This window comes from Wolffia australiana, chromosome 12 (genome assembly GCF_029677425.1).
Source record: "Wolffia australiana isolate 7733 chromosome 12, ASM2967742v1".
In the NCBI taxonomy this organism is placed as follows: Eukaryota; Viridiplantae; Streptophyta; class Magnoliopsida; order Alismatales; family Araceae; genus Wolffia; species Wolffia australiana.
This window is the reverse complement of record NC_135846.1, coordinates 12381201-12395460: the sequence shown is the minus strand read 5'-3', so window position 1 is coordinate 12395460 and position 14260 is coordinate 12381201. Positions and strand designations below refer to the sequence as shown.

General features: G+C 39.0%; 3 protein-coding genes across 5 annotated transcripts; 1 reads left to right on the top strand and 2 right to left on the bottom strand.

The window, feature by feature from the left end:
• The first annotated feature begins 2066 nt into the window (after positions 1-2066).
• LOC144710006 (denosine deaminases acting on tRNA) lies at positions 2067-7939 on the top strand. 3 transcript variants are annotated; one of them, XM_078583655.1, is made up of 9 exons: positions 2067-2274; positions 3511-3795; positions 3898-3950; positions 4478-4622; positions 5147-5316; positions 5388-5464; positions 6521-6640; positions 7111-7192; positions 7715-7939. In XM_078583655.1, exons 1-9 carry the CDS (start codon positions 2115-2117, stop codon positions 7823-7825), a joined length of 1203 nt encoding a protein of 400 aa, XP_078439781.1. In that variant the 5' UTR covers positions 2067-2114; the 3' UTR covers positions 7826-7939. The 3 variants fall into 3 exon arrangements, with proteins under 3 accessions (XP_078439781.1, XP_078439780.1, XP_078439779.1); XM_078583654.1 differs by having other exon boundaries at positions 4463-4622; XM_078583653.1 differs by having other exon boundaries at positions 4448-4622.
• Positions 7906-9407, bottom strand: LOC144710009 (Copper transport protein family). The gene is made up of 3 exons (XM_078583657.1): positions 9254-9407; positions 8320-8398; positions 7906-8247 (listed from the first exon to the last, which is right to left on the bottom strand). Exons 1-3 carry the CDS (start codon positions 9260-9262, stop codon positions 7976-7978), a joined length of 360 nt encoding a protein of 119 aa, XP_078439783.1. The 5' UTR covers positions 9263-9407; the 3' UTR covers positions 7906-7975.
• A 1481-nt stretch (positions 9408-10888) lies between these two features.
• Positions 10889-13882, bottom strand: LOC144710008 (VASCULAR-RELATED NAC-DOMAIN 6). Its single transcript, XM_078583656.1, has 5 exons — positions 13516-13882; positions 12923-13061; positions 12709-12800; positions 11532-11631; positions 10889-11173 (listed from the first exon to the last, which is right to left on the bottom strand). Exons 1-5 carry the CDS (start codon positions 13834-13836, stop codon positions 10959-10961), a joined length of 867 nt encoding a protein of 288 aa, XP_078439782.1. The 5' UTR covers positions 13837-13882; the 3' UTR covers positions 10889-10958.
• Between the last annotated feature and the right edge of the window lie 378 nt (positions 13883-14260).

Here is a 14260-nt window from a genome sequence, read left to right as displayed (position 1 = left end):
AGAGAGAGAGAGGGACAGAGAGAGAGAGAGAGAGAGAGAGAGAGAGAGAGAGAGAGAGAGAGAGAGAGAGAGAGAGAGAGAGAGGGAGAGAGGGTGAGAGGGAGAGAGAGAGAGAGAGAGAGAGAGAGAGAGAGAGAGAGAGAGAGAGAGAGAGAGAGAGAGAGAGAGAGAGAGAGAGAGAGAGAGAGAGAGAGAGAGAGAGAGAGAGAGAGAGAGAGAGAGAGAGATTATTATATTGGGGATGAAGACAAGAGCGAAGAGGAGAGAGAAATGGACGTTGGTGGCAGCTCCGCTGGCCACGTGAGCTGCTCTCCCCGCGGTTGTCGTCTCCCTCGCTGGAGACGACGACAGCGCGACGGCGACCTCTTCCTTGCGCAACGCCATTTTTTTATCTAATTTTATCAATTCACATGAAGAAACTTTGTCCGTGTACAAGCAACCAGAGATTTTGCTTTTGCCAATGGCCATAGTTCTATCCATTTGTCTGTCTATCTGTCTATCTATCTATCTATCTAGCTATATATCGAGCTATCTATCTTATTTTTCTGTCTGTCTGTCTTTCTATCTCCATCTATCCATCTGTCCGTCTGTCTTTCTATCTACCGTCTATCTATCTTTCTGTATGTCTGTCTTTCTATCTACCGTCTATCTATCTTTCTGTCTGTCTGTCTTTCTATCTACCATCTATCTATCTTTCTGTCTGTCTGTCTTTCTATCTACCATCTATCTATCTTTCTGTCTGGCTATCTGCTCTCCATCTACCATCTATCTATCTGTCTTTCTATATATCAATCTACCATCTATCTATTGTCTATCTATCCATCCATCCATCTATCTATCCATACATCTATCTATTTATCGATTCATGTATCTATCTATCTATCCATCCATCCATCTATCTATCCATCCATTCATCTATCTATCCTTACATATTTATATATATATCCATCCATATATCTATCTATCCATCATCCATCCATCTATCTATCCATCCATTCATCTATCTATCCTTACATATTTATATATATATCCATCCATATATCTATCTATCCATCATCCATCCATCTATCTATCCATCCATTCATCTATCTATCCTTACATATTTATATATATATATATCCATCCATATATCTATCTATCCATCCATTCATCTATCTATCCTTACATATTTATATATATATATATCCATCCATATATCTATCTATCCATCCACTCATCTATCTATATGTCTACCTATCCATCCACCTATCTATGTGTCTACCCATCCATCCATCTATCCATCTATATTTCTATCCATCCATCCATCTATATGTCTATCTATCTATCTATCCATCCATCCATCTATCGATATGTCGATCTTTCCATCCACCTATCTATATGTCTATCCATCCATCTATATGTCTATCTATCCATCCATCCATCTATCTATATGTCTATCTTTCCATCCACCTATCTATATGTCTATCCATCCATCATCTATCTGTCTATCTGCAACTCTATCCATCCATCCATCCATATATCTGTCTATCTATCCATCCATCTATATATTTATCTATGTATCCATCCATCCATCCATCTATCTTTCCATCCGTCCATCCATCCACCTATCTGCCTATCTACTACTACACATATCCATCTACGCATCAATCAATCTATCCATCTATCTATCAACATACAGATATATCCATCTATCAACCTACCAAATGAATACATCAGTCAGGGTGCTCAGTATCCTTCCCTCTATCTATGATCAATCTCTATCCATCTTATGGCTTACATTATCTAATGAGAAGAAAACATTCCTTACCGTTGGTATCTCTTCCTTGGCCAGGCTGTTCTTATCCCTTTTAAAATTATTTATTATGGTGGGTCCCACGTAGACGTGGCAAACTGTCACTGGGCGGTGGTCCGGCCTAGTCGCCGTCATTGCTTACGTCATCTCTTTGCCGACAGTCCCAAACTTGTAAAACGGCCCAATAAGAGTTGGCCCATATTTGATAACGAGCTGGACCTGGGTTTGGCCCATTTAAAAGGAGTTGGAGAGTGAAATTTGAACGAGGGCTGGAGGAAGAAGAGCAGAGAGAGAGAGAGAGAGAGAGAGAAGTGGCGGGAAGATGATCGGCGCCGGCGGGTATAAAACCGCGAGTGCGCAGTGGGGAGAGAGAGTGGCGGAGAAGGCTCTCTCTCTCTACTACTCTCTGCCGAAGAAGGGGAAGCCGCAGGGACGGGAGACGACGGTTCTCGCCGCCTTTGTTCTCTCCTCACCTTCTGGCGGTACTCCCTCTCTCGATCTCTCATCTGATCTCTCACAAGGCTCCTTAATTTTGTTTATTTTCCGGTTTTCGCATTTTAAATATGAAAATCCGGTGGAATTTTTCGATAAGTGTTGCTGCTTATGGAGATCTGTTTGTGGTGGCAATGCAGACGGTGTCCTAGTGCGTTGTTCTCTAAGATCTGTTTATGCTCATTAATTCGGTTTATTTTCCAGTTTTCACGTTTTAAATATGAGAATCCGGTGGAATTTGTCGCTGAGTGTTGCTGCTTATGAAGATCTGCGTGCGGTTGCAATGCGGACTGTGTCCTAGTGGATTGATCTCTAAGATCTGTTTATGCTCATTAATTTTGTTTATTTTATTTTAAATATGAGAATGCGGCGGAGTTTGTTGCCAAGTGCTGCTGCTTATGGAGATCTGCGTGTGGTTGCAATGCAGACGGTGTCCTAGTGGATTGATCTCTAATATCTGTTTATGCTCATTAATCCTTTCGCATCCAAATAATGAGAATCCGGCGACGGTGATTGAAATATTGAGCTGGAATTTGCCGCTGAATGTTTCTGCGCGTAATTATGATGCTGACAGTGACCTAGTGCATAGATCTCTGCGTTTGAATCTGCTTAGGCTGATTAATCCAGTTCATTTTGGCTTTCGCATCCGAATAATGATCATCGGGCGGTAGTTGTTTAATTATTGCGATAATAATTGTCACTGAGCGTTGCTGCTTGCTGAGATTTGTCTGTGGGTGCAATGCATAGGGTGACCCAGTGCAGTAATCTCTAAGATCCGTTTAGGCATCCAAATAATGAGATCTGCGTGTGAAATCCAAATAATGAGATCCAAATAATGATTTCGCATCCAAATAATTGTCATTAATCCTGTTTATTTTTTGGATTTTGCATCCAAATAATGAGAATCTGGCGGTAGTGATTGAATTATTGCGACAGAAATTGTCACTGATCGTGGCTGCGTGCTGAGATCTGCGTGTGATTGCAATGTGGACGATGACCTAGTGCACTGATCTCTAAGATGTCTTTAGGCTCATTAATCCTGTTTATTTTCTGGCTTTCACATCCAAGTAATGAGAATCCGGCATCTCGGATCTATTCTTATGAGAACTGTTTAGGCTCCTTAGTCTCATTGATTTTCCAGATTCCGCATAGAATTAATGACAATCTAGTGGCAGTGATTGAATTACTGAACATGAAATTGTTACTGAGTGTTTCTATTTGCTAAGATTTGCAGGTGGTTGCGCTTGGGACAGGAACTAAGTGTATCGGTGGCTCACGTCTTGGCATAGATGGAGATGTTGTTAACGATTCCCATGCTGAGATTATTGCGCGTAGAGCTCTTCTACGTTTCTTTTATGCAGAACTTGGACGGGAAAATATCTCTCATAAGGAAACGAGTGAAGATCAAGACTTGCTCTTCTGTTTGGACTCTGTTGCCGATTCCGAAGGCCGGGAAAAGTATATCATGAGATCTGGTTGGAAGCTTCATCTATACATCAGCCAACTTCCATGTCAGTCGTCAGCTTACGTTCACCCCCCATCTTATTTGCTCACTTCATCCATTTCAGGATTGGCCTTGATGACTGAACCGGTTACATGGCTTTGCTTTGCAGGTGGAATCCTTTCAGCCACACAAACGACGTCACCATTAAGATCCTCCGCTGAGGTCAATGCTCGAGTTTCTGAACTTTCCTTGTAGATTCCAAATATATATTCTTTTTGTTTTTCTTTTATTGAAACATACTCTTTTTTTATGATACCCAAAAATTCAGAAACTTTTCATGCTACAGTTACCAAACAGTGAACGAAGTAATAAATTCTTAACTTAAATTCATAGTTTTGCGTTTAAAATATTTATGTTCCTTAAATACCTAATGCAAAATGTCATGAGTAACTCTAAGTCTTATAATTATGTTAAAAAATTAAGTGAGGTTAAAAAAAATTAGACGCGTTGAATTATAAGGAGTACAATTAAAGGTATATATTTATTTCAAAAAAATGAATTGCGGTAACCAAATCAGACGTTTCATTAAGGAGACAGGTTTTCAAAGGATTTAGCTTTCTTCAGGTTGTTGCTTCTGGTTAGGATATCCTCTGACCTTAGTTTTCCTTATTTCCTTTTTCGTTTTTTATTAGTATCGTATTTAAAATGACGGAGAATAGTCGATTCACTGTCAGAAATCCCGTCCCAAGGTAGGTGGATCCTCCGTTGGTTTTGCTGCGGAAGAATGTCAAGGTGGGCCTGTGATAGTTCAGAGGAAACCTGGAAGGGGGGAGACGACCCTATCAATGAGTTGCTCCGACAAAATAACAAGGTGGAATGTGGTTGGCGTTCAAGGTTTGTTCCTTCACTGGAGATACTATTGCATGTCTTCACATGTTTTTCTTTCGAATTTTAATATTTATTTTTGAAGGTCTTAGGTGTGTTATTATCGCAGAAATGTATAAACGATCTTTTTTTTTTGAAGAAAATTGTATATTTGATCTTACTATTCACGTGGGTTCTGGTGTCTGACTATGAAGTTTAATCTTCCGCAGTATGAAAATATTTTTCCTTAAATTGCAAAAAATTACTGGAAATCACAACATAATTGGCATATCTCTTCAATTGTTCCCCCGTACAATGATTTATATTGAGATGTGTCTGTCCTCGGATGTTTTTGAAGTCGAGAAGAAATCCTTTTGGAATGAAATCATCATGGTACTAGTTTATAAATCTGATAGATGTGGACACTCATTAATTAAAGTTGTAATTTGTCTTTGCCGACTTGGAGTTCAATACCTTGGATAGAACATAGAGTTCTTCAAAAATTAATTTTCTTTGAATTTTAATCAATTTCTAACTTACTGATAATACCGCAGGAGCCTTGTTGTCCCACATTATGCAACCTGTATACCTGACATCCATTACTGTCGGTAGGATGTTTAATTCATCTGAAGAAGGCCAATCTGAAGAAATTCTCAAGAGGGTTCTCATTGACCGCGTCCATCCATTGTCCGACAAGTTATCAGATCCATTCCGAGTGAACATGGTAAATGATCAAAAGCAATTTGGTTCAATTCCTTGGAAGACCTTAATTATTTTTTTATTAAAAAATGGCAGGTTATGTTCTCTGAGGCTCCAATCCCACCCACGGTGTTTCAATCGTCTATCAACGACTTGCCCACTTTAAAATGCGGGTAATTATTGTCTTGCCCACTCTATTTTTTTATTTTATCTCCGGAATTTTTCTCTCCTTCCTCATATGCTGCTAACTGCAAAATGCTATCTTCGTCACTTCAACTTGGGAGGTGTATTTTAGCGATTTACCTTCACGACAGCTTCTTTCTAATAGTTTCAGCCTTCCTCTTTGGAGGGTGGCAGATAATGAATTGAAGATCTTCAGCCAGCTTACCTCTGGATTGATCTCTCTTTTACCCCCTCCCGTTCTCTCCCTTCTTCTCAAGCATCTTCCCATCAGCCATGGGGTCCATACCAACCTATTTCCCCATTGGTCCTGTTAGTCTAGTGAGGTCATTTTGGCCATTTTTCACATTGGTTGTTTTCTCTTGAAATAGAGCAGCCCTCGCTTTGGGAGGACAACTAAGAAGTGAATCTGAACTATGTATAGAGTTGTCTTAGAGTAGTCTTCCCTCAACTCTTTCAGTGAAAGCCGTAGCTGACCACCTCTTGCTCGCAGGGCGAAGCTCAGGCAACACATTCCTTCCTGGTGACCCTCTCTCTCTCTCCCCAAGATTCTACATGACAGTGATAGAAATAAGTAGGTTTCTATCAATTGATAGAAACTGGGTTGATGGGTAGCTGGGATTATAGATTAGTCTCTGATGCTTAACTTCCGCCGACTTGTCCAATCCCTCTCCCTCTCTAATCTCATCTTCACCATCTCTAATCTCTCCTCGTTCCACACTACCATCTTTCCGAATTCTTTGGTCGTCTGATGTTTTCTTGAAACGTTGCTATCATCAGAAGTTCTTGAATTCAAGAAGAGATCCTCGTCACCCTTCTACTCTCTCGGCAACCAAAACGATCTCTCCAGAGGGAGATCGTATCGGTCTCAGGGGGTCATCTGATGATTACAATGGTTGCTTCTGGGAATCACAGTCCTTTGACTGCTCTTATCGCAGTCCGATTCTCATTAGTTTAAATTTGGTTCTAATGGATCGGATCACTGTCATGTAAGTATTTTATTTTTAATTTAAGTGCGTTTAATTAAAATGGGTGCTGTTTTATTCTAGATACTCGATCTGCTGGAACGTATCTGGCCTTCACGAGGTGATCCTTGGAACAACTGGAAGGAAACAGGGGACCTCCTCAAAGGCAGCTGGGCTGCCGTCCACTATGTCTTCGTTGTGCAAGTATGTAGTCATCCCCTACTTTAGGCCCATAATGTATCATCGTTTAATTTAAAGTTTAAGGTAGGGGTTGTCGCGATTGTGATTGGATCAGATTCAAACTTTGAATCAGCTCCTTAATGGATTTACTCTTATTCTTGAATCGGCTGATCCAAGTCAATGCTTGAACCTCCTTAGAACACATGGTCGATTTTTAGTTAATGGGCTTCATGAAAAGAGGAAAAAAATTACTGGGGTTAATGGGCTTGGTGAGCCCATCTTCGCCAAGTCAACTTAGTTGTGTCAACTCGGTCTTAAACCGGTCGCCCTGGGTTGATCAATAAGAAAGACCAGTTCACCTGGTCCTTGTTCATGTCCTCATTTTCTTCGGAATTACTAATCCCATAATATACGGATTGTGGGTTCTATTTACTTGATATAAAATTCTGTTTTATAATCAAATATCATTTTTGGTGATTGTTTTGCGGAAAAAGGAGGCGGCTTTTGGAGCTTTTTATGGAGACCTACCATCTTGAAGAAGAATCGAGTGACTCCGCCATCTATCGGGTCTTGAAGGTGACCTCTTTTTTTTTTCTTTCTTTTGGTGCTTCTTTGTATATTATTTTATCTTTTCCTGATTTTCTCGTCTTCTTTCGTCCGTCAGAGTTATTTTTTTAAAAAGTCATTCATAGTCCGCAAAGTACTCAAATGTTCTCTCACCGTCCATCATTTAATGCAATTTGACCTCTTAATTATTTTTTATTTCCAATTTCCTGTTTCGGAAGTGGGGCCAGATTTAAAAAAATGTAGAACCAACTCTTTACTCTGTGATGTATTTCTACCGTGTCCCCACACCCAAATACAATGTTTCTAAAAAAATGTAGCTTTTAGGGATCTAATTTGCAAATATTGCTATTTGATGGGATATATGCAATTATATGCCCAAGTTCGTGTTCTCTGTCCACATATTTATACAGGGCAAATAAATAATTACAAGCAGAAACTCGACACCTTTTCAAAACCTATTTTTACCATCCAACTTCATCTATTCAAAGCATTTCCTTTCTTTGAAGATCTAATATGAAGTATGATTAGCAGGATACGGCCTATGATTACCAGTCCAATCTCTTGGCTTTGAAGAAAGCTCCATTTTTCTCTGGTTGGGCGTCCAAACCAATCCATTTGGAAATGTTCTCTGTTTCAAAATGAAACATCTCTCCATAAAACGCCAACTTTGAACGTTTGAACGATTGATTTGACGAACCGAGACTGAATCAGACGCAAGCACGGAAGAAACATTCAAATTTTGTATCAAAAGAAGAAGATTATTACAAAATTCCCGGCGGCGAGAAGGGGAGATCAGTGGTGGTGGTGCTCTTCCTTCTTCTCTTCCTTCTTCTCTTCCTTTTTTTCTTCCTTTTTCTCTTCCTTTTTTTCTTCCTTTTTCTCTTCTTTTTTTTCTTCTTTTTTCTCTTCTTTTTTCTCCTCTTTCTTCTCTTCCTTGGCAGGGCCGACGGAGAGCACGTCAACTCGGCCGAGCTTCTTCAGTTTTTTGGCCACGGCCACCGCGTCCATGTCCCCCACCACGGTCATGATGTGGCTCTTCAGATCTGCGGCGATCGAATCCACTCCTGCCGTAGAAAAGTAGATCAACGGTTGAGATGAGACATTATCTGAGGATATCCGTTCAAGGGAAGACGTACCCTGGATGTCGGCGACGAGCTCCATGGCCTTCTGCTTTGTCTTGTCGTCCACCATTCCCGTGACGGCGACTACAACCTTCTGCGGAAAGAATAAAGCAAATTCAGGATGATCAGAAAAAGAATCATGATGATCAGACGAAAGAAGACGACGAAGAAGAAGATTAAAGACGAAGGAGACGAAGAATCGGGATAATCACACGAAGAGGAAAGAGGAAGATGAAGGAGAAGAAGAAGAAGAAAAACGAAGAATCGGGATAATCAGAAGAAGAGGAAAGAGGAAGATGAAGGAGAAGAAGAAGAAGAAAAACGAAGAATCGGGATAATCAGAAGAAGAGGAAAGAGGAAGATGAAGGAGAAGAAGAAGAAGAAAAACGAAGAAGAGGAAAGAGGAAGAGGAAGGAGAAGAAGAAGAAAAACGAAGAATCGGGATAATCAGATGAAGAGGAAAGAGGAAGATGAAGGAGAAGAAGAAGAAGAATAATAAAATCTAAGGAGGAGAAGAAGAAAGGCGAAGAGAAGGAGAAGAAAAACGAAGGAGACGAAGAATCTGGATAGTCAGAAGAAGAGGAAAAAGGAAGACGAAGAAGAATCTGGATAATCAGAAGAAGAGGAAAAAGGAAGACGAAGAAGAATCTGGATAATCGAAGAATAGGAAAAAGGAAGACGAAGAAGAATCTGGATAATCAGAAGAAGAAAGAAGGAAACGAAGAAGAATGAGGACGGTCAGAAGAAAAAAAAGAGTCAGAGGCGAATTAAGAATCAGGATAATCAGAAGAACATTAAGAATCAATCAAAAACGAAGAAGAATCAGAAGAACAGTAAGAATCAATCGAAGACGAAGAAGAATCAGAAGAACATTAAGAATCAATCAAAGACGAAGAAGAATCAGAAGAACTAGAGATTGGCGGAATAACTGGAGGAGCCATAGACAGACCTGCGCCATTGTTGAAGCTCCGAGGAAGAAAGATGGAGCTACTCGGTCCCCTTCATGGAGTCTGTTTTTGCCTCCGCTTTTCAAATCCAACCGACGCGGAGCTGGTAACCCTCGACACACTTTAAGGCTTGCGTGGTCCCTCAAGCCGACCGGCCGCCGCCCCGCCACGTGGCGGGCCACGACTGGTCCGCATTCGGATCTGACCCGTCGCGGGTCAGCAGTCTTTGGCGGCTGCTTTCTGCGCTTCCGTGGGCTTCACGATATTCCTTCCATCGGACCACAGTTCATGGTAAGTAATATTCTATTATACGTTACAATATACTCATCGTTAAAATTAGGGATCGATTCGTTCGATTGAATTTTGTTCGATTCGTTATAATACTTGTTTCCGATGGATCAAAATGTGATGGAACAAGGTTTTCGGTTGTCCAGATTTTTGATTGATTCGATTTGAAAAATCAAAATCGAACGGAGTTGAACAGTGACTCGTAATTAATTGTTATGATGTATATTATGATTTTGCTCTCTTTCTCTCTTGTCGTTATGTCTATCGTTTAAATTCATTTATTCCAAATCTAATTCTCAAAGAAACCCTTTTTTCTTTGTTTCTTCATTCTCCTCCCTTGTATCTTTTCTAGTGTATTTGATGTTTCATACTATTCTTATGTTATCTTCTTTAATAAATAGAATTCATGGCAAGTAATTATACTCGTAAGTCGTAACGAATGGTTCTCTTTCTCTCTTGTCGCTCCCGTTTTGTTTTAGAATATCAGCGGCAGTTTAAACTATTTTTCTTTTTCTTTACTCTCCTTCATTATATTGTTTGCTTCTAGTTTTTTATATCTTTCAACGATTCTTATCTCTTGATTTTCTTTTAATTTAATTCTCTTATTGTACTTTTCCACTTTGCTTATTCCCATTTTCGCCTTCTTCATTCTTTGTCCAACTATTACCGTCTTCTCTTCGAACCCTTGAACTTCGGAGTTTGCTCAGCATTTTTCTTCTTGCTGCGTCTGTAGAACATTCAAACTGCCATTTAGTGTCTGTTTCTTTCATCTTTCTACTGTTTTCGCCCATAATGGTGTCAGACTCCTTGTAATCTTAATAGTTGAAACAAGACCAAATTATGAGTTCTTTAATTTAAAATATTCCAGTGGAAGGTTGGTTTTACTTCTCACCAAATTCATCCAATTAGAAAACGAAATGTTACAAAGCAGGAAGGTTATACCCGGAAACCATATCCGTCTGCGGCCCTAAAACATTTGACAACCAGTTTTGTGTTCATTTACATGGTCTGATTTTTTGAGTTCATATCTCATAAATCTATATAATTTATTTGTTTACTTTATACACGATGGATGTATCGATGTTATGTGGATGTATGGATGGCGTTCATAGACGGATGGGGGATAGATGGGTGGATATAAGGGTAGTAGATGGAGTTTATATGAATGGTGGGTGGATGGAAATATGAATGGATGGTAGATGAATAGACAAATGTAGGAATGATGTATTGATATATGGTTATGAATCGAAATTAAATCATCTCATAATCATGACCAAAACTACAGGTGATATGTGACTCATTCCTTTTTTTGGGTTTCGGCAACTGTAAAAACTGTAATGAAGCATCAGTCGGCCTAACAAATATAAATATGAATTAAAATGACAAAATACTGAAAAGCTCCGATTCCTTTTAAGGTCATTAACCAAGAAAAATAATCACTTTTGGACCTTTTTTCTTCTTGATATCTTTGTCCTTGGATTTGACTTTAGGGGAGCCCAGATCGGATTCAGGGTTTGGTTTCTTCCTCGTCAACGGCTCCTCATCCGTGACGAAGTCGTCCTCCAGATCGTCCCCACTGCGGATCAAATTGCGCTTCTCTTGGAAGGTTTTCGGATATTCGCCAACGGCATTATCTATCAAATCAGGTGAGATCAGAAAACAAAATTTCTCATAAAAAGATAAGAAAGTTTGAACGAAAATTTACTGAGAATCCCTTTGAAATATTAAGGAATTTTCATAATTGAACAAGTATTACAGGTATATGGAACCCAGCGTATTCCCAAGAAATAGATTTTTCATCCGAATTTATAATTCTGATAGAGATTTTCTGAATATTCGATTGTTTATAATTTCTGCCGAAAATAAACACCCGAATTTGAAAACCATCGGATCACAAAAAAACCCATCAGATTATATGGTAGATAAAACATGTCGAAAATCTATTATCAATTTTCTATGAAATTCATAGGGTATGGTGCACAGAAAACTTACAGTCGGCCTCTGATTGATAGAATGAGAATTCTTGGCTGCCTTTCTTGGGGCAGTTCCTGGCGAGATGAGTTACTCCACCACAAATCTTGCAACAGCCACCCTAAACAAAGCGCAATCTCATTGAAAATAGGAGAAAATAATCTAAACAAAGGTGAAAAAAGAAAATGAAATAAAAAATGAGAGAGAATTATTTGCAAAGTGCATTAATTCCATCACAAACTTCCAATAACCAACCTCTCACAAAGAGCAAATTCATTGAAAGTAGTGAAAGAGAATCTCAATAGAGGTAGGAAGGAAAATGAAATCAAAAGTTTGAGAGAATTCCTGAGTTATTGTGTTAACTCCATCACAAAGTTGCACTACCCAACCTTAAGCAAATAGAAAACTCATTGAAAGTAGGGAAATATAATTTAAATAGAGGTAAAGAAGAAAATAAGATGGACAATTATTGGCTTAGTACATTAATTCCACCAGAAACTTGCAATCTTAATTGTCTATTACGTTTCCATCTTTACCGCAAATTAAAAGTAGACAATCTTAACCAGATAGAAAACTAATAGAGTTAAAAATAAAATGAAATAGGAAATTATAGATACTTATTGGCTAGGTACATTAATATTTCCACAAACTAGAAATAGACACTCTTTAACAGATAAAAAACTCATAGAAAGTAGGACAGCATAACCTAATAGAGGTAAAAAATAAAATGAAATAGACAAGTAGAGATACTTATTATTGGCTAGGTACATTAATTTTACCACAAACTTGCAGCAGCCAACCCTACACAAATAGAAACTCATAGAAAGTAGGGAAATATAATTTACATAGAGGTAAAGAAGAAAATAAGATAGACAATTAGATACAATTATTGGCTTAGTACATTAATTCCACCAGAAACTTGCAATAGCCAACCTTAAACAAATAGAAAACTCATTGAAAGTAGGATAACATAATCTAAATTGAGGAGAAAAGCGACCCTAAACAAAGCGCAAACTCATTGAGCAGTGATGCAGGCAAGATAACAAGCTTAATTAGGAAGAAACCGAAGAACTGCCCCAAATGACATGCTTCACCGAAGTTTGAATTTCTCTAGAACCATATGCTTAATGATTGTGGGCCGAAAATCTTCTACGTAAAAAATAAGAATCAGAGAACCAGAAACAAAGAGCCAATATACCATAGGGTAGATGCCATGCGCATTTTTGGGACAATCCTTACTTAGATGGCCCTGCTGCTTACACACGAAGCAGGTGGCAAATTTTGCACCTCCTGTTGATTTCACAATAATATTAGTGAAGAGAATAGAGTTTGGGTTGCTAGAAAAGACTTGAATTTTAGTTCATTCCATATAATAATATGTTATAAAATAAAAATTGATAGATATTACTTGCCATCTTGAAGGGGCTGAGGGCACTTGCTGAGAGAGTGACCCGTATCTCCACAGTTGTAGCACAAGTTCTGTTTACTTTCATTGTTCTTATCCGGGCAATTTTTAAGACTGTGCCCACGTCGACGACAGAGCAAGCATATCTGCACAATGTATTTTAATTTAATGCAAGTGACCGCTATATAAATGACAAAATTCAGTAAATTCTATTTATAACAATGACAAAATTTTCATTGAGAACTGTTCGTTCTTCATTGGAGATAAAAAAGAGAAACAAAATACAGAGAAAAAACAGAGAAAGCATCAATCAAACTCTCTATTATAATTCTATTCATGCCCAACACCAATGCAGTAAACATCCGCAGAATCCAATTGAATTCCAAGAAAAAACTAAACCATTATGCAAAATCTATTAACCATTAAGATTTTAAATGAGCTCATCACAGGAAAGTCCCCAATCAGTATCGTTTGTTCTTCATTTGAAGTAGAACACATCGGCGAAATGAAACTACACGCGGAGCTAAAATGCAAACATGAAAATATAGCAGAATTTTTAGGAAAAGGGGATTTTTCAGCAACAGAAGAACAAGAAATCACCTTATTCTTCTCCCACTCGGTTTTCATAGGGCATATCTTGGCGATATGATCACCAGCACCGCAGACAAAGCAACTCTCGCCAGGCCTCTGGCCAGGAACCCTCAAAGGGTGCTTACTAGAACTGAATCGTTCCCGTTCGCGGGGAATCCTTGATCTTCCCACACCTCTCCCTTGGGTTTTGAAGCGGTCCTTCTTCTTCCTCTTCTCATCATCGTCCTGTTTGAAGCTCTGATCGTGGGTTTGAATTTCTGGCTTCGGGAAGAGAAGGGGATTCGCCTCCTTGAAACGCTTCTTCGCTAATCTCCGCCTCTTGCTGACCATCTTCCTCCGTCTCCTGAAGAAGAAAAAGAAGAAGAAGAAGAACGCATAAACCCTGGCTATATCTTGTAAGGCCGCATGAATAAATTGTTCTTAATTTAGCCCAATATCTTCAGTCAGCAGCCCAAATTTTATTTTCTTTTTCCAAGCCCACTAGATTTTTTTTTCTATTGGCAAAAAATACGGTGCTGGGGATTTGACCGACCCAAGGGTCGTGCTCGTAGATCGATACAGCCATGTCATATATGCCGCTTAGGGGGATTTTATATATGTAAAGGTTTAGTGTTTGTAGGCATGGTGCGAACATGCATATCCTAATTATCCAACAGAAAAATTTCAAGTCATCTGGCGTGATTGTTTCTATCATCGACGTTTTCTTTTGATTAAATGAGGGACTTGATTGTTAATTATTCTTATCTGATGGGCT

Bases quoted from the DNA above. Each gene is read 5' to 3' on its own strand.
- LOC144710006 (XM_078583653.1), top strand. From the start codon at position 2,115: ATGATCGGCGCCGGCGGGTATAAAACCGCGAGTGCGCAGTGGGGAGAG. The intron at 3,951-4,447 runs GTCAATGCTCGA...GACGGAGAATAG, and splicing joins CATTAAGATCCTCCGCTGAG to TCGATTCACTGTCAGAAATC. The intron at 7,193-7,714 runs GTGACCTCTTTT...TATGATTAGCAG, and splicing joins CCATCTATCGGGTCTTGAAG to GATACGGCCTATGATTACCA.
- LOC144710008 (XM_078583656.1), bottom strand. From the start codon at position 13,836: ATGGTCAGCAAGAGGCGGAGATTAGCGAAGAAGCGTTTCAAGGAGGCG. The intron at 13,062-13,515 runs GTGATTTCTTGT...TACATTGTGCAG, and splicing joins CCGAGTGGGAGAAGAATAAG to ATATGCTTGCTCTGTCGTCG. The intron at 12,801-12,922 runs GCAAGTAATATC...TGAAATCAACAG, and splicing joins CCCTCAGCCCCTTCAAGATG to GAGGTGCAAAATTTGCCACC.
- LOC144710009 (XM_078583657.1), bottom strand. The intron at 8,248-8,319 runs GTACGTCTTCCC...TTTCTACGGCAG, and splicing joins GCTCGTCGCCGACATCCAGG to GAGTGGATTCGATCGCCGCA.